We start from the raw sequence: 19947 nt of genomic DNA, 5'->3' as shown, positions 1-19947 counted from the left end.
AGTCGCTTCTAATGTGCTAATCCACGACTGTGGCGATCTGGGTTCAAATCTCAGCGGTGCCTGTCTGGGTGAGCTACACAACCGCCCTGTCTGAGAGAGTGAAGGGTGAATAAAGATTCAGCTCCTTTGTGCTGCCATGACTAGTGTCCGACTGAGGTGTCTGGGATAATAAAAGAGCACAGTGGAGCGCAGTCCTATTTTTAATCTGACAGTGTGAGTATTTCTATACAGGAAATGTTTTTTATATATATATATATATATATATGACTGCCAACTGATCAGATCCCTTGTGAACTGTAGCTTTTGAATTCACTTTTTAAAAAATCCACCTTTAAATGACTGATAATACAAGGTGCTGGTTTTATGCTCAGACTGAAAAGAATCTATTTTAAATGGTTTCTCTCTTTGCCTATGTACTAAATGTTTTATGTATATTCATATATTGTAATTTTTAAACGTATAAACCACGTAGCAAAAAATGCGAACAAAGGTAACGTGAATATTTGGCGCCTCCTGGTGGTCAAGCAGTAAAATGGCATCTTCTCCATTATTACACGGTTTGTTAGAACTACAAAACATGAAGCATCAAAACAGATCAGATTTAGATTATTTACGTTATTTACGTTCATCAATTCAGATCATTTACATACAAACATGCTGCATGTGGAAAGAAAATAAAAAAATGAAATTATAGTGTTGTTCTTTGTAGTGTAGTATTGTGTAGTCAAGTATTGTATAATGAAGTATTGTGTAGAATAGTAGCGTGTATTGTAAAAGTATGTAGTGTAGTATTGTGTAGTGTAGTATTGTGTATTGTAATAGTGTGTATTGTAATAGTGTGTAATGTAATAGTGTGGTAGTGTGTAGTCTTCTATTGTGTAGTCTTCTATTGTGTAATGTAATAGTGTGTAGTGTAGTAGTATAGTATTGTGTAGAATAGTGGTGTTTACTGTAATAGTGTGTAGTGTAGTAGTGTGTAGTGCAGTATTGTGCAGTATAGAGGTGTATAGTGTAATAGTGTGTTTTGTAGCATTGTGTAGTCTTGTATTGTGTAGTGTAATAGTGTGTAGTGCAGTAATGTGCAGTGTAGTAGTGTGTAGTGTAGTAGTGTGCAGTATAGAGGTGTTTATTGTAATAGTGTGTAAAGTGTATTGTGTAGTAGTGTGTAGTGTAATAGTGTGGTCTTGTATTGTGTAATTTAATAGTGTAGTAATGTGTAGTGTATTATCGTGTAGTGTAATATTGTGTAGTGTAATAGTGTGTAACGTAGTATTGCGTAGTGTAGTAGTGTGTAGTGTAGTAGTGTGTAGTGTAGTAGTGTGTATTGTAGTAATGTGTAGTGTATTATCGTGTAGTGTAATAGTGTGTAACGTAGTATTACGTAGTGAAGTGTAATAGTGTGTAGTGTATGAGTGTGTAGTGTTGCGTTACTCACTTTGCCGGGCGCACACTCGGTTCCGTCCACCGGAGGTCCTTTCTTGGTTTTACAGAAGTACTGATTATCAGGGTGGCTGCACCACAACTGTTTACATGGATCATAAGTCCTGAACTACAGAGAGAGACGGAGTACAGACGGGGTCAAAAGTTTATAGACATGAAGGAAACATGCATGTTGTTTTATCTCATCTTTTTTGTAAATATTTAAAAGAGGATTAAAGACGTACAGCTGAGCACATGGTGTATCCAACTCCGAAATCAAACCGACATTGTTCATCCATGGAGTAGTTGATTCCTGGCAGTTCGGTAAGTTTTGGCCACTTGTGCTTGAACGGATCGTCCAGCAAACAATCGTATGAACTGCAAAACAAACAATTAAACACTCGGTACTTGGTTCACCAAAACATCAAACAAATTAATTTTATAATAGACTCATATATAGACATACTATAATAGACATATAATATACATACATATATATCATACTGGTGTATGCATGAGATCAGACTGAAGTTTAGATCAGACTGGTGTATGCATGAGATCAGACTGAAGTTTAGATCAGACTGGTGTATGCATGAGATCAGACTGAAGTTTAGATCAGACTGGTGTATACATGAGATCAGACTGGTGTATACATGAGATCAGACTGGAGTTTAGATCAGACTGGAGTTTAGATCAGACTGGTGTATACATGAGATCAGACTGGTGTATACATGAGATCAGACTGGAGTTTAGATCAGACTGGAGTTTAGATCAGACTGGTGTATACATGAGATCAGACTGGTGTATACATGAGATCAGACTGGACTTTAGATCAGACTGAAGTATAGATCAGACTGGTGTATACATGAGATCAGACTGGTGTATACATGAGATCAGACTGGAGTTTAGATCAGACTGGAGTTTAGATCAGACTGGTGTATACTGAGATCAGATTGGAGTTTAGATCAGACTGGTGTATACGTGAGATCAGACTGGTGTATACATGAGATGAGACAGGAATTCAGATCAGACTGGTGTATACATGAGATCAGACTGGAGTTTAGATCAGACTGGTGTATACTGAGATCAGATTGGAGTTTAGATCAGACTGGTGTATACATGAGATCAGACTGGTGTATACATGAGATGAGACAGGAATTCAGATCAGACTGGTGTATACATGAGATCAGACTGGAGTTTAGATCAGACTGGTGTATACATGAGATCAGACAGAATAGAGATTAGATTCTTACTGGATGTAGCGGTTGAGTTCTTGTTTGCTGCAGCGAGACCAGTGATAGCGGTGAAATGCTGCCTGAACCAGTGGAGCCATAATACTGCCCATACTGGTTTCATCACCACACCGGTTCCCCTGTCCATCATGTTCCATGCCCAACCTAACACACACACACACACACACACACACACACACACACACACACACACACACACACACACACACACACATTATTTTACACAGATCACAGTATTTGTACAGAGATTCATTACAGCAGAATTAAGCTCAGATCACAGTTCTCACTCACACATGGCCGGTTTCATGCGCCACCACGAACGCAGACGAAAATCCGTCCTCGTGATTGAGGGTGCAGCTCCTCAGAGGGTGGCACATGCCCGTCACGGGGGCGTATCCTAGGCAACAGAAGGTAAAGATCAAAGATAATGAATTAGCTTTTATAAAAGAGAATTTTCTAGATAAGATGAAACCAAAGATTGGTGTCAAATCCACTATTAGCATGTATTAGCATCACCAGATTAGTAATCCACATGTTCGCCACTTGCTTTTATTGCAGCATAGCTAATGATGCTAATGTAGTAGCTAATGTGGCTTTAGCTAAACTTGACTCATAGTTTTAATCAAACAAAATTATGCTAATATTAGCTAGCTGCCTTCTGATCTTGGCTATGTAACGTTAGTAAATAAAATAATTGCTAACCCGTTGCTAATCATCAAAGCATCAGATTTTGGACCCAAATGTTAACATACTATGTTTTTATCTTATTTATTAAAGCAGTTTCTACCAACTTCCCTCCCTGCATTTCATCTCTAATAGCACAGAATGTGATCACATACGCACATATAGCTTTAGCAGAAGCCGCCAGCCTTCATCAGCCGCTCAGCCTTAGCGCTAGAGCTAAATTCAGCTCGATAACACACACGGCACGTTATACACGGTCCTTACAGAGCAAAGCACAACACACGGTAAACAACACTCGATCAAGAAATGTGCAGCGACAGAGCTCAGCTAGCTTTCTGTTTCAGTCTGTATCATCCCAGGTTGGATTTTAGACGATTAGCCATGCTAATGAACCACCGGACAGTTTTTGGCATGCAGGCGAAAAGCAGAAAAGTGCAGAGCCGCGAGGCGTCACATACAACAGACCGGACAGACAAACAGCTAGCAAGACTTAAGATAGCATATATATATATAAAACTACAGATCCCATAATGCATTGTAAGTGATGTCACCATCAATGCCTCTTACTCATTCAAACTAACTTTGTAGTAAACTACAAACCATACGTATTGCTATTAAGTGTATTAAATCAGTTCTATAAAATGCCAGCTATGCCAATAGTTTGGAGAAGGTCCTTTTCCATTTCAGCATTGCTGTCACCCTGTCCAGTCTGGGTTCAGAATGGGACGTCAAACAAGCTCATGGTCGGGTGAGAACTTTACTAGATCGACTTCCAACTTCCAGATTTCAGCTGAGAAAAATAGGATCATTAGTCACTGAATTCCTTTCATCTTCATCTTTCTCCCTGCAATCTATTTCCTCGGCTGCTCCCGTTAGGGGTCGCCGGCGGACCGTGATCCGCGTTATTGATCTGGTACAGTTTTTACGCCGGATGCCCTTCCTGACACGACCCTCCCTATTTATCCGGGCTTGGGACCTGCACTACAATGCACTGGTTTATGCATCCTAGCGGCCGGGTACTTATAGGACAATTCAGTGTCTCTAATTAACCTGACTGCATGTTTTTGGACTGTGGGAGGAAACCAGAGCACCCGGAGGAAACCCACGCAGACACGGGGAGACCATGCACAGAAAGGACCCGGACCGCCCTGCCTGGGGATCACACCCAGGACCTTCTTGCTGTGAGGCGACAGTGCCGCCCATCTATCACCCTGCAATAAATGTCTGAATATCTGGCAACCCGACTTCAACATTAATCCTCTGATGGTTTATTCTACTCATACAAAAAATGTAAACTGTCTTGGGTATTCTCAAAAGGGTAAATACTCTATATATCCAAAAGTAATTGGACTCCTGACCATGTGAATGTTTATCCTATTTCAAACCGTGGACATTAATATGGAAATGACCCATTTGCCGCTGTTTTCAAGGAATATAAATGTGTCCAGATACGTCTGGCCATGTCAAACAGACAGGTATGAATAAACCCTTGATACAAGGGATCTTCAAAAAGTTTCCACACTTTTATATTTTGGGTTATAAGCGGTGAGGGTGTAGTAGGAGGAGTAATCGGTCGTGTATAGTCCGCCTTTTTAAGCTTTTTGAAGAACCCTGGTATATTTATGATCTCTGACACTATTAATGTAAAGTGTTGGATGATCGACCGATGGTGCTGAAGTCTGAGCTTCGGTTGGAACACGTCAGATTCGCCAGCGACGGCGGTGGTTTGCCCCCGAGCGTCTGTATTTGACAGCAGAAAATCATGTCTTGTAGAGAAGCTCTCGCACTCCAGCGCGATGTTTGCCTGCTGGCCCGCGGATACCATCGTGTTTTGGGCACAACACACCCGGACGCCATGGGAACGTTTGAAGTGAGAGAAAAAAACAAGGTGTAAAACAGCTATTGCTTTCAAGAACAGAAAATAAAACTTGTCATCCGTCATCAGCGCTGAGCAAACAGACGGCCGGAGTCAAAAACACTTTCAGTCAGCTGCAAAAACCCGAGAGTGGGTAGAAAACTGTGAATCAAGTCAAATATACAAACAATATACAAACGCTTTTGGCGTCTCTGTGGTACTGAAGAGCTTTTTAACCTTTCTGCCCACTGGCCACATTTTACAGGCTTTAAATTTCCATCATCCCACCAAGTATCTCCCACGCTAGGATTTTTCCTGAACGTCAACGGTGTACAAATACAGGAATCATTAAAGCCCAAACACTGCCATTAACAAACACGTCTCTTACTTCTGACCTCAGATACAGTATGGATTCTATATATTTTAGGTCAGAATTTCTACAAAAACATTTTCTTTTTCTCTCTACATGCCAAAAACTCCCCATGACGACATCAGATTGAACATCCGTCTCTCTTTTAAACAGGTTGGCAGCAAAACCCAGTAACCGGTGAGTGACGTGTGTGGTGCGACAGGGTCACGTTTAACCCCTAATCTTCTGTTCCAAAAATCAAAACGATCTACAAACACTCATTCTTTTTTTATGTATATATCAAACGTTCATTCTGCATCAATTTCCAAAAATAAAACGTGTTTAGCGCTGTGTTACATCACTCTTCTTTATAACAACACGCTTCTCTAATGGTTTGGGAACTGAGGACACCAGATGTAGGTGTGAAAGAGGAATATTTCACACCTCTGTGTCTGTTGTTGTATAATTCGCTTCATAATGTTTCACATGTCTTCAGTGGAGGACAGTTCTGGACTGCAGGCAGGCTAGTCTAGCACCTGCACCGTTCATACACAACGCCTGCAAAAGGAGGCTTGCTAAAACAAGCAGGGACGTCCCCGAAAAAGACGTCATCTTTTAGCCAATGGTACCAAAACACCCCCGTATCATGACTGATGTGTGATTTTGAATTATAATTTGCGTGCACGGTCCACAACCCCTCCTATTCGCCCGTACTTTTAGTGAATTCGTTCATGGAGAGCCACGCCCTGATCTCTGGGCTCCTCCACTTCATGTGCTAACCAGGGTCCTTATACAGCGTCGAAGACCCCACCCACTTTTCGCTCAGGTCTTTTCCCACCCGGCAGACTTAATGACCAATGTTGTCTGCTGCTGGCACTGCCAATTATGCCCGCTAGAGGGCGTCCAGCAGTGCTGAGTTTCAAACTCGGGGAGTTCAGAACCCCAGCACGGTTTAGAAATCACTACTGTGTGATTTTACTTACATTTATTTAGATTTACGTCCCAAACACAGAACATCAGGGTTAAACAGGCGGGTGACGCCCCGTCGCACCCCTCGCGTCTCTCACCAGGTCTCTTACCTGGCGGCGTGTGAGTGTTGAAGCCAACCGTGACGTAGATGAAGGAGAAAGATCACTCACTCTGCACAAGCCTCGACCGAGTGAATACACTACCTTGCATACCTGCGGGACCAAAGTCTTGCCTGGAGAGGAAGACGGCGTGGTCGTGGTGCTCGGCGTGGTCGAGGTCCAGCTTCTGCTGGGTGTTGGCCCAGCGACAGACCTGCTCCAGACTGCGGGACGGGTTCCCCTTCTCGATCAGGCTCACCGACTGCACCCATACACACACCACACACACTAAAGCTATTTGTTAAGGCACAAAGCATAGCCGGAAATCAATCCTTCCTGGCTGCAGTGTTTAATATGACATTACTGTGTGTGTATCTTACCTGCCGGTAGCCCACCATGATCATCCGCACGATCACAACGTTGATGCTGGTGCCCAGAGATTCGTCATGGTAGATCTCATCTACCTGAGAAAGAGAAAGATCTGATCAAGTGTCCTTACATGAGTCTTATACCGGGTATAATCCACTTCAGTAGATACACAAGAGTCACTACATCAAATCCAGATCTGCCGAATTTACCTCTCTCTTATTTTTCTGAGGTGATCAGTTCTTTTTGCCTTAAGGTAATCCTTTCTTTCTGCCCTGAGGTGATCAGTTCTCTCTACACTGGGGTGATCTCTTTTTTTAACCCGAGGTGATCAGTTCTCTCCACACTGGGGTGATCAGTTCTCTCTACACTGGGGTGATCTCTTTTTTAACCTGAGGTGATCAGTTCTTTTTGCCTTAAGGTAATCCTTTCTTTCTGCCCTGAGGTGATCAGTTCTCTCTACACTGGAGTGATCTCTTTTTTTAACCCGAGGTGATCAGTTCTCTCCACACTGGGGTGATCAGTTCTCTCTGACCAGAGGTGATCAGTTCTCTCTGATCTGAGGTGAGATTTTTGAATCTCTAATTACATCTGATCAACCAGACAAACTTTCTACCCCAATAAATAAATAAATAAATGAAGTTGCTGTCCCTATTTCTGTAACCCAGAGTAATTTCAGAAAACCTACAATAAATGCATTATTTGTATTTCTAACAGTGGCAGAAATCATTTTAATTCCAGGACTGCCATGAAATCCACATTTCTTATACGTGTATGTAAACTTTTGACCACGGAAGAGCCGGCTCTGTATTGTTCACACCAGTACCTGTTACAGACTGGAACCAGTTGAATGTGACACAGTGGATTTGATACAGTAAGAGGATTAACGTGGCAGGAGCTGCTGGAACTGAGCACCTCTCTCAGCAAAGCTTTAGCACCATTAACAGAATGCTACCTAATAAGCACGTCTACCATGAAAAAGTATTCGCCCCCTTCTAATTTCTCCTATTTTTGCACTTCAAACTTGATGCTCATTAGTGCATCACGATTTACGTCTGATTTACAGCTTTACTTCATATTTAATAACACCTAAAATAATAAATAACCAACTCACGATGTTCATGAGTGTGAGGACGTAGTTCTGGACGTGCTCTTTGCCATGGAAACGCACCACCGAATCATCCACGGCCAGGAGAACCTCGATGCTGTAGTCGTCCTTCTTAGCGTGTCGTCGTTTACGTTCCGAGTCCGAAAGCTTTCGGTTCATCAGATCCAAAGAGTTCGGCAGCTCCGTGATCCCAAAATCAGACACTGCAGGGGAACAATTCTAAGTGAATTCTATATACGCCGACCAGGCATAACATTACGACCACTGACAGGTGAAGTGAATAACACTGATTATCTCTTAATCACAGCACCTGTTAGTGGGGGGGGGGGGGGGGGGGGGTATATTAGGCAGCACGTGAAAATTTTAACCTCAAAGTTGATGTTAGAAGCAGCAAAAATTAACTGCTGAAGAAGTTAATGCTGGTTCTGATAGAAAGATATGGGGCTGCATAGCCACAGACCATTCAGATAGAAGGTCATAATGTTATGCTTCATCTGTGTATACAGTATATACATACAGTACATATGTGGAACCTTGATTTAACAGACTAAAATGGAGCACTGGTTCATAAAATGTGATAGTGGGAACTCAGAGTTTGTATTATTCTGAGTCTGAAGCTCTGCTGGTGGCTACTGGAGCAGCGCTGGTGCAGAACTAAGCACCAGAACTTGCAAAAATGAAGCATAACCACCGAAAAGAAGCCGAGAACAAAGCGAGCCTCCCGGCAAACTGAATATGTTGATGTTGGGGAAGAATATTGACAGATTGATATAATCTGAGTGCCGTGCTCATTACATTACAGCTCTAACGCTGCTCCTGATCCCCTCACCTTCATTATGAAGATCCTCCTGATGTTCTCCTGGCTTTCTCTTGATATCAGATCTGCGATACACCACATGAACTCGACCCTTCACCTCCGACTCCTGCTGCCCTTTCTCCAGCGGCTCGATGAAGAACTCTCCGTTGTCTGTACGGATCAGTCCAGCCTAAAATAACAAACACACCCCTGCATGAGTCACATCATAATTAGAATTCACTTATGATCGCTGGTCCCTGGTCAGCATGTGTTGTGTTTTGAACACACTTTAAATGTTCAGAACCCATCATGCATTGTTTTTTTTCTTTTCTTGATGTTACCTGTTTGTAGCTTCACCCATTTTCCGAATAAAACGTCACCAAACGTTTTAATATAAACACATCTGTTTTTTTGTCCTCTGTCATCAAGTGGGGTGCCACCACACGCCTCTTTTTCTGTTCAAACCTCCTCCAAAACTATCATTACATTGTTAAAAATGTAGAGAATGTGCCCGCAGACCTCTGGCAGAACACGTAATCCAGACCAATTTGGAGTGGACGTGGTTTTACCTCCAGCTGCCCGGTCGCTAAACACGACTAAAGTCACCAAAATCCTAAAAAAACCAGAGCCGGGCTGGTGCAGCTCTCACTGTCTGAACTGAACGTTTGAGGTTTGAAACTGGGAACTTGGTGCAAAACTGAGAGCACCTGGAACAAACTCCAGCAGATTTAATAATGACTTTTACAGTGACCCAACTGACCTTCTGCATGGTCCATACAGAGAAACAATCCAGGAATTAAAGCTCAGTAACACTTACGTCACCATTACCCAGCATCCCTGAGTATATTACAGAGCGGATCTGACGTCCACTAGGAGGGTTAAGACTTCCTACTCTGCAAAATTCTTTACAGCATTGATACCAAACAACCGAGTAAAGAACTGCATCACCACAGCACCAACCAACCAATCAAACCAACCTAACAAAACAAACCCACCAACCAATTAAAGCATTCTAACAAATCAAACCAGCCAACCTAACAAACCAAACAACCAACCAATCAAACAAACCAACCAATCAAACCAACCTAACAAACCAAACAACCAACCACACAATTAAATCATCCTAACAAACCAAATAACCAAACCAACCAAACAATTAAACCAAACCAACCAGCCAAACAATCATACCAACCAACCAATCAACTAAACTAACAAACCAAACCAACTAATCAACACAGTCTGATTTGTAAAGTGTAAAAAAGTGAATAATAATGTAATAGAATAAATATTTATGGTACTCATGTGCCTCTAATATTAATGTCATTACCATTATTTATGACATGGCTGGATTACCAGTTTACCCAGTAACCTCTGATGGTGCTCGCGGCGGCTCCTCAGCTCTTCGGTATGAGCGATTCTGTGCCGGTGTTTATCTACGGAAACGACGTAGTGAAATCGATCTGCAGTAACAAAGGACGTACTGTGTGTGTGTGTGTGTGTGTGTGTGTGAGTGACCAACGGCTCTTCTGAGGGTTCAGTTCAGGAGAAAGTTCAAGCACAACGTTACGTTTGAGTGTATTTATGTTTAACGACGTATCAGACGGTTTCGGGATGTATTACGGGATGACTGATGCATTGTGGGGGATCTGACCTTTTCTCTAAAGCATTCTGTAAACAAACAGGAAAAAAAAGGTTCTGCAGAAGGATGAGTACAGGAGGAGAGTGTGTTTCCAGAGCGCAGGGTGTAATTTCAGTGGAGTCAGGGTGTAATTTGTCAGAGACGCCGGCGTGGGTGCACCACTGCCCTGCACCGCTTCCCTGCACCACCTCCACCTCAGCACCGTTCTGAGGGTTCTGTGCCCTTTCAGTCCTTTTAATGACCGATTTTACCTAAATACCTCATCAGTACTGAGCGTTAAACCTCATTTATATTATTTATCAAGCACTGGGGACTGAACTCTGATGCTGGATGCGTGCGCTGGCCGCCCACACTCACACACACTCATCATGGAAACAAATCAACACTGTCAAACAGGAAGTACTTTGGGACGACAGGATGTCCTCACACAAGGACACTGGAAATCTGAAAGAGTTAGACAGACAGACAAAGAAAGAAAGAAAGACAGACAGATAGACAGACAGACACAAAGATAGACAGATAAATAAAGAGAGACAGACGGATAGACAGATAGATAGATAGATAGATAGATAGATAGATAGATAGATAGATAGATAGATAGATAGACAGAAATACAGATAGATAGAATGACAGATAAATAGACAGACAGACATTTAGATTGATAGACAGACAGACAGACAGACAGACAGATAGATAGATACATAGATAGAACAACAGATAAATAGACAGACAGACAGATAAACAGATAGACAGACAGAAAGACAGACAGACAGACATAGATAAACAGACAGGCAAGCGGACAGACATAGATAGATAGACAGATAGACAGACATATACATAGAAAGATAACAGACATATACAGTAGATAGACAGATAAATAGACAGACAGACAGCAGACAAACAGACAGACAGACAGATACTTTATTGATACGAAAGGAAATTAAATTGTGTGTGTATGCGTGTGTGTGTGTGTGTGTGTGTGTGTGAGTGTGTGTGTGTGTGTGTGTGTTTTGCTGGACCGCTCTGTCTTGTTCTTACTGATGGAAATACAAATAGCTTTTCCCCCACATGAAATGTGATATTACATCACACACACACACACACACACACACTCACACACACTCACACACAGACAGAATTTATAGCACACTTTCAACACTCTGCATGTGATGATGGAACCACACAACCACATAGCTGCTGCCTTCCAACACACACACACACACTCACACACTCTCACACACACATTCACTGCCCATCTATTGTTCGCTCACACGCACACACACACACTGCCGAGTGCATGGTTGGAAAAAGTTCCCCCCTGTAAATATTCTGGCTGACATTCACTGATATTAGCCGAGGATAGAGACGTCTACACTACACACTGTCTTGAGAACGTTTTTCTTTGGAGATAATGGCTTTCACTGTGGTTCGGTGCAGTCCTAAAGTCTTAGAAATTGCTCTGTAGGAGTTTCCACACTTGAGGTATTAATGCAGTGTTCCTGTAGATACTTTAAAGTGCTTTTTCAGAGGGCAGCGGGAGCTCTGTGGTTAAGTGGGTAACCGACTACCAATCAGAAGGCTGCTGGTTTGAGCCCCACCACCTCCAATCTGCCACTGTTGGAGCCTGGAGTAAGGTGATTAACCCTATGTTGTTTGGGATATAAATGTTTACAGCTGGAAATGAAATGTAGATGTTGTAATTTATTTGCAAATGTGTAAATCCCTGCAGTCATATTCCAAATCCAACAGAAGATCACCGGCTGGTAGTAAAGGACCACCAACATCCACATAACGCAAACTAATCCGGCCTGTCCGACAGCATTACGATCACAGAGCCACTCGCCAAGAATCCTGGTCATAAACTCACGACGGTTTCTATTTGGATAGGTACCAGACGAACATCTGTTTCCGATCTGAGCAGCTGTTGGAGGTACAGTCACTCAACCCCGAATCCCCGGAATGATTTACGATCCTCCTCTATGACATCATCACCATCAACATCATCATCAGACTGGACTGTACAGGAACTGTTTTTACTCCATCAGCACTGTGAGATCCTCCTCCTCCTCACGGCCACTGTGTGTGTGTGTGTGTGTGTGTGTGTGTGTGTGTGTGTGGGACGTCCTCACATCAACCCCAAACATACACAACAACAGTTTACATACACACGGACACTCTGCAGAAGCGCAGCTGTTAGTGTGGAAGGTAATAAGAGGACGTGGAGGGACTCGAGTCGGTGTTGTAAAAGCTCTGCAGGAGCGCAGCTGTAAGTGTGGAAGGTAATAAGAGGACGTGGAGGGACTCGAGCTGGTGTTGATGTTGGCTCCTGTACAGCGAGACACATGCTCCTCCAGTTTCTCCATCTGCAGCGTGTATGAGCTTCACTTCCTCTCCAAAAACACTCGCGCATTTTCACAGTCTGCTTCGGTTATGAGATTCACTCAGTCAGAACTCATCATGTCAGAACTCATCATGTGACAGGAGTCTCACGCTCATCAAGGGTGCTGCGCAGTGAATTAGTGCATACTGACTACTGAATATGGGCTACTGAGTACTAAATACTAACTACTATTTAATACTGCCTGCAAAATACAGATAACTTAATACAGACTATTGAATACTTAATACTGACTACAGACTACTGAATACTAACTGCTGAATACTGAGTCTTGAATACAGACAACTAAATAATGAACACACGTCACTGAATACAGATTACTCACTACAAAATACTGAATACTTCTGAATACTGAATACTGCCTGCTGAGTCCCGAATACAGACACCTGAATACTGGCAATTTTATACAAAATACTGAATACTGATCACTGAACACAGGACTACTAAATACTGACTGTGGACTACATAATACAGACTACTGAATAATAAGTACTGAGTATTAGTTCTCAGTCATCACCAACCCTATTGATATCAGTTTTATAAACGATCTGCTTTTAACTTTAAGGCAACAGTTTGGGGAATGCCCTTCTCTGCTATAGCATATCGTGTCCCTCTGCACACTGCAAAGATAATGCTCAGAGAATATAAGGCTGTTACAGACTCACAGGTCATATGGTGTATTTCTTTAAGTTGCACTCCTACCAGCACAGCAGGACAGTTCAGGTCTTTCTCTCTAACACTGCAGTTTGTGGATCAACAGTTCTGATTTTCCTCTGGGCCGCTCCGACATATTTTGGACGAGGCAGATGGGAAACGATCGATTTCAGCACAGTGACTGTGAGGACACAATACATGAAAACAGACGTCCTGCCCTCCAAACCAGAACACGTTTCACAACAGCTTTTATTTTTGATCCCATTTTGTTTTTCTCACAAATCTGCTTTGATTCAGGTCCACCAACAAAGTCTGGAACCCAAATGGTTCATAAAAATTCTTCAGAAATACCAAACGGTCCTCCAGCCACCAAGAGGAATGACTACAGATATGAATATTAAACTGTGGACTTTTTTAGGAGGTCCAGAGTTGTTGGATTGGTTAGATCTTATCTACAATCTACACTTGCAGGTTCTGGTCAGATACTTCCATGGATCTTTTCCAAATGTTCACACTTGTTGGCTTTAACAGTTCCACCTGTAGATTTTGTTTAGACAGGAACTTTGGTCTTTGGAAGGTTTGGTCTGACACAAACTTGGACCTGTCCGGATCTCCACACATGCCAGTTCTGGTCTCACACCAACTCTAAGCATTTCCTTGTGGAATTGATCCACACTTGTGGTTGTGGTCAGGAGCTAACCTTAATCCTTCACTGGGTTCCACTCATAGTGTTTCCAGGATTGAATCTGAGCTGGTTTAAGGATGGACATCATCACTGTAGAGTCGTGTTCACACAGACGGACCTTCTAAACCCTGGATCGTCTACGCAAAATCTCAGATCTCTGATTATTCTATTTAAAGATCAATCAAATACCAAATTTATTTCCAGGTCACTTTGAAGCAGTGTGGGGGGCTTTGGGTTCCTGGCACTTACAGTCATATAGTCCAGACTTTCTGCTCCTGCTCAGCCTGGGGTACAAAGAGAAAGTGATGTAAAAGCACCCAGCGGTTCCAGGCAAACCATTGTGGCTGAACAACACACACACACACACACACACACACACATACACACACACACAGAAGCCGTGTGTTGCTATGAGTGCTCCATTGTCCTGCGATGGCTCAGGAGAGTAATCGATAACTCTTTAATGAATGTTGCCTTTGTGTGTTTGAGTGTTTTGAGTGTGTGTGTGTGTGGGTTTGTGTGTGTGTGAGAGAGAGAGTGTGTGTGTGTGTGTATGTGTGTGAGTGTGTCTGTGTGTGTTCAGTCAACAGTATTGCTTTAACTGCTCTGTTACTCAAACGCTGGAAGAGCAAAAATAGTTCAGCACATTTCTGTGATCACAGTTCTAACTACTGAACTCTGCAGTACGGTCAGTACTACAGTCAGTACTGCATTTAGTACTACATTCAGTACTATAGTCAGTACTACAATCAGTACCACATTCAATACTACAGTCAGTACTATAATCAGTACTACTGTCAGTATTATAGTCCATACTACAATCAGTACTACAGTCAGCGCTACAGTCAGTACTGCATTTAGTACTTCAGTCAGTACTACAATCAGTACTACATTCAGTACTACTATTAATACTACAATCTACTGCAGTCAGTACTACAGTACTACAGTCAGCACTACAATTAGTACTACAATCAGTACTACAGTTAGCAGTACAGTCACTACTACAATCAGTACTACAGTCAGTACTACAGTAGTCAATAGTACTTAGTAATCAGTAGATCGGGGTAGAGCAGGTGTGAACAGGTGTAAAACAGGTGTGACCAGGTATAGATGAGGTTTAGATCAGGTGTAGATCAGATGTGGTAGGTCTGATCAGATGTAGATCAGGTGTAGATCAGATGTGGTAGGTCTGATCAGATGTAGATCAGGTGTAGATCAGATGTGGTAGGTCTGATCAGATGTAGATCAGGTGTAGCCGGTGCTCGTTAATGGTTGTTGAGATAAACAGGAAAAGGACTGACATTATTAGAGCCTCTGACCTAATGCCATGTAAAAGCATTCCATGATGAAGTCATTCCTCAAGCAGCAAGTTCCAACACACACACACACACACACACACTATACAGTATATGGAAAGCACATAGTGTACACTATACCGTTGGACTTCCTGTTACAAAACTATGGGCATTCCCACATGGATTTTGGAGTGTGTCTGTGGTAATTTGTGCCCATTTATTCAAAAAAGCATTAATAAGTTTGGACAAGATGGCCTGTCTCACACAGTCAGACACACTGGAACAATAAAGTGTCTTCAGCAAACTGCTGCTACAAAACTGAAAGCACATCATTTACTTTAGCATTGTGTGTCAGTAGTTTGGAGGGGTGTCCACATAATTTTGGCTATTGTAGCAGCTGAGCTGATAAAGATCTTAAGTATCTCTGCCACAACACAATAATATACAGTAATAAAGAGAAGTAACTCACCAGTCCATCACAGTTACTGATGGCTACGGAAGCGTCCGGCATGTCACTCACGTCCCCGGTGAAAACACAGTCGCCGTGGATCCGCTCTTTCTCCTTCTCCTCAAAGTCCTCGTGCCATTCGGCGAACGCCCCGGGCGCCACCAGTCTCCGGTTGGCCCTGAGCCTCAGATGCAGCTCCTTCCCAAAGACGGTGACGTTAAAGAAGAGGTACCTGGAGGACGCGTGGGGCGTGAAGTGCGCACTGCGAGCGATCCGGCGCCTTCCTGAGGGTGATGAAGGTGATGAAGGTCCTGGTCCGGAGGAGAGACGGTGAGAGACGTAGCGTCCAAGAGAGTCCGTGCTGAAGGGGACGACGAGACCGAAATCACTCAGCTTCCCCGACAGATTCTCTAACAACAAACACAATGAGATCAAAGTTACACAACACAGTACTGTCCTCTCTGACCCCGGGCTCGGTCTCTGACCCATTCCATCAGACCCTGGTCTCCAAGGCTAAACTCAACATTAAAGTTAACACTGAATTTAACACTGGGGACGACACTAAACTCATCCCTTCAATAAACGCTGAACCTAACAGTGAGCTCCATTCTGAATTCCACAATAAACTCAACACTGAACTGAACTCATAAGTGAACTCAAAACTAGGATCAAAAACATCACTGAACATGATACTGAACACAGCACTGAACTCATCACTTAAATCCAAACTGAACTCATTGGTAAACTCAACCCATCACTGAATATTGAACTTGACACTGAACTGCACCCGGAACTCCACAATAAACTCAACACTGAGCTCGACACTGAACTCAACACTGAAATCCAAACCAACCTCATTAATAAACGTATAACTAATATTGACACTAAAAACTGAACTCAACACGTCACTTAACTTGACACTGAACACAACAATGAACTCATCTTTCAAATCCAAACTGAACTCATCAATAAGCTGGACACTGAGCACTGAACTCAAAACGTCACTGAACATGATACTGAACACAACACTGAACTCATCACTTAAATCCAAACTGAACTCATCAGTGAACTCATCCCTTACAATTTTAAACTTGACACTGACCTGCATCCAGAACTCCACATTAAACACAACGCAAAACTGAACGCATCACTTAAATCCAAACTGAACTCATCAGTGAACTCGTTCCTTCTCTAAACATTGTACTTGACACTGAACTGCATCCAGAACTCCACGTTAAACTCAACCTTCAACTCGACACTGAACTTCACACTGAAAGCTGTACTTTCTCCAGATGCTGATGTGTTAACTCACAACACTGCGTGACTTCATCATCATCGAACACCTATACACATTCTTCTGTACAGTGTATAGTTGCAGAGTTGGATTACAGTATGTGCAGTGTGTAGTTAGTGTGTAGTTACAGCATTGACAGTTACAGTTAGCAGTGTCTGCATGCCAGTGCAATCACAGGGTCTGCAATCAGTGTGTGTGTGCAGTGAGTGTGTATGCGGTCTGTCAGTGTGTATGTTATCAGTGTGTATGCGGTAAGTGTGTAGCTGTGAGTGTGTTGCTGCAGTGAGTGTGTAGTTGCAGTGAGTGTGTAGCAGCAGTGAGTGTGTATCTGCAGTGAGTGTGTAGTTGCAGTGAGTGTGTAGCAGCAGTGAGTGTATAGTTGAAGTGAGTGTGTAGATGAGTGTAGCTGCAGTGAGTGTGTATCTGCAGTGAGTGTGTAGTTGCAGTGAGTGTGTATCTGCAGTGAGTGTGTAGTTGCAGTGAGTGTGTAGATGAGAGTGTGTAGCTGCAGTGAGTGTGTAGTTGCAGCGAGTGTGTAGATGAGAGTGTGTATCTGCAGTGAGTGTAGTTGCAGTGAGTGTGTAGATGAGAGTGTGTAGCTGCAGTGAGTGTGTAGATGAGTGTAGCTGCAGTGAGTGTGTATCTGCAGTGAGTGTGTAGTTGCAGTGAGTGTGTAGATGAGAGTGTGTAGCTGCAGTGAGTGTGTAGTTGCAGCGAGTGTGTAGATGAGAGTGTGTATCTGCAGTGAGTGTAGTTGCAGTGAGTGTGTAGATGAGAGTGTGTAGCTGCAGTGAGTGTGTAGATGAGAGTGTGTAGCTGCAGTGAGTGTGTAGTTGCAGTGAGTGTGTATCTGCAGTGAGTGTGTAGATGAGAGTGTGTAGTTGCAGTGAGTGTGTAGATGAGAGTGTGTAGCTGCAGTGAGTGTGTAGTTGCAGTGAGTGTGTATCTGCAGTGAGTGTGTATGCAGTAACTGAAGTTAGAAGCAGACTCGGTACTCACCGGTGCTCTCCGCAGAGTTCGGTGAGAGCAGTGTGAGAGCGCAGTGTGTGAACAGATACAGGTAATAAACATAATCCATATCGGTGTTAATCACACAACACACACTCAACACACACTCAGCACACACTCAGCACACACTCCCTACTGAAGCTGCTGCACTCCGATCAGCAGCAGTACTGAGTGTGTGGAGCGCTGAGAAGTTCAGGACTGAGTTCTCCCTCACACACTGCTCTGCTCCGGCCAGACAAGCAACATCTGGGTTGCCAGATAGAACATATACAAGCAATGTGTCCCGTTCCAAGAGTTTGCAGGTTTAACCCCACTGAAAAGGAAGGTGAGGATGGAGCATCTGGCTGTAATATACAGATGGATTGTCATGGATTTCTATCTCTGTTATTTTTCTATGACAGAATGATCGCAACACACACACACACACACACACACACACACACACACACACATATAGATAAGATATCCTTTATTTGTCATATATACATATATACACAGATATACAGTACAATGAAATTCTTTCTTCGCATATCCCAGCTTGTTTGGAAGTTGGGGTCAGAGCGCAGGGTCAGCCATTATACGGCGCCCCTGGAGCAGACAGGGTTAAGGGCCTTGCTCAAGGGCCCAACAGTGGCTGCATAGCAGAGCCTGCATTTGAACCACCAATCTTCCGGTTCATAGCCCAAAGCTCTACCCACAGGCCACCACTGTCCCTAAATATACATATATACATACATATAGATAGATAGATAGATAGATAGATAGATAGATAGATAGATAGATAGATAGATAGATAGATAGATAGATAGATAGATAGATAGATAGATAGATAGATAGATAGATAGATAGATAGATAGATTGACAGCTCAAGATACATTAAAGCAAAAGTATTTAAGGACACAAGTACTGTGACAGTACACTGTCTAAGCAATTAAGTGTTAGGGGCAGGGCCGGCGCTAGGGGGGGGCTGAGGGGGGCATTGCCCCCCCAAATTGTGTCTTTGCCCCCCCAAGCACAATGCAAGCAACGGCTATTTTTAAAATTATCTCTGAACCAATCACAAAAATGCATTTTGTTTTACAGTGTGAAGATATTTCCTTGCTTATTCCTGATTGGCTCTTTGAGTCATATAAAAATCGGCAGACTGCCCCAAACAGTTCAGTTCGGCAGTATATGTTCTGTTAGTGTGAGCGAGAGGCAGGTATACTGGTAAACACTTTTTTTTTACAGAATTAGTATTCTTTTGTTTTCTTTATATTTTAATTTCCCAATAATATAAATATTCTCACTCATTCCTATTTCCACGTTTGAATATTCTCAGTCTGTGTGTAGGTACATTTGTCAGCTTTGACTTAAATTTGTATTAAAGCCTTTCAAGAAATAGAGTTGTTCTATTAGTAATGGCAATTTAATTTAATTTAATTTAAGGGGGCGTATTAAAATGAAATACAATTAGATAATCTTTTTTCTCCATTTACATAATCAACATTTATTTTTTAATCATTGGGTTCGAAAACATGCATTTTTATTTCTTTACCTCATACATCACTTTAAGCCAGTATCAATAGCTTGGCTGTCATCATTCATGCACAAATCAAGCCTTGAATATATTTCTGGCTTCAAAAACAT

General features: G+C 42.6%; 1 protein-coding gene across 1 annotated transcript in view; it reads right to left on the bottom strand.

The window, feature by feature from the left end:
• The window catches only part of LOC134321566 (A disintegrin and metalloproteinase with thrombospondin motifs 14), a 30405-nt gene extending 12017 nt beyond the window's left edge, over positions 1–18388 (bottom strand). The window contains exons 1-10 of the mRNA XM_063003374.1: positions 18310–18388; positions 16038–16426; positions 8931–9087; positions 8108–8304; positions 7008–7091; positions 6742–6889; positions 2964–3069; positions 2673–2816; positions 1665–1797; positions 1436–1549 (exon numbers count right to left, since the gene is read on the bottom strand). Coding sequence (XP_062859444.1) covers positions 1436–1549; positions 1665–1797; positions 2673–2816; positions 2964–3069; positions 6742–6889; positions 7008–7091; positions 8108–8304; positions 8931–9087; positions 16038–16426; positions 18310–18388 — 1551 coding nt within the window. The remainder of the gene's footprint in view (positions 1–1435; positions 1550–1664; positions 1798–2672; positions 2817–2963; positions 3070–6741; positions 6890–7007; positions 7092–8107; positions 8305–8930; positions 9088–16037; positions 16427–18309) is intronic.
• Between the last annotated feature and the right edge of the window lie 1559 nt (positions 18389–19947).

The sequence above is a fragment of the Trichomycterus rosablanca genome, chromosome 10 (genome assembly GCF_030014385.1).
Source record: "Trichomycterus rosablanca isolate fTriRos1 chromosome 10, fTriRos1.hap1, whole genome shotgun sequence".
Lineage (NCBI taxonomy): Eukaryota > Metazoa > Chordata > Actinopteri > Siluriformes > Trichomycteridae > Trichomycterus > Trichomycterus rosablanca.
This window is presented reverse-complemented; position numbering and strand designations above follow the sequence as displayed.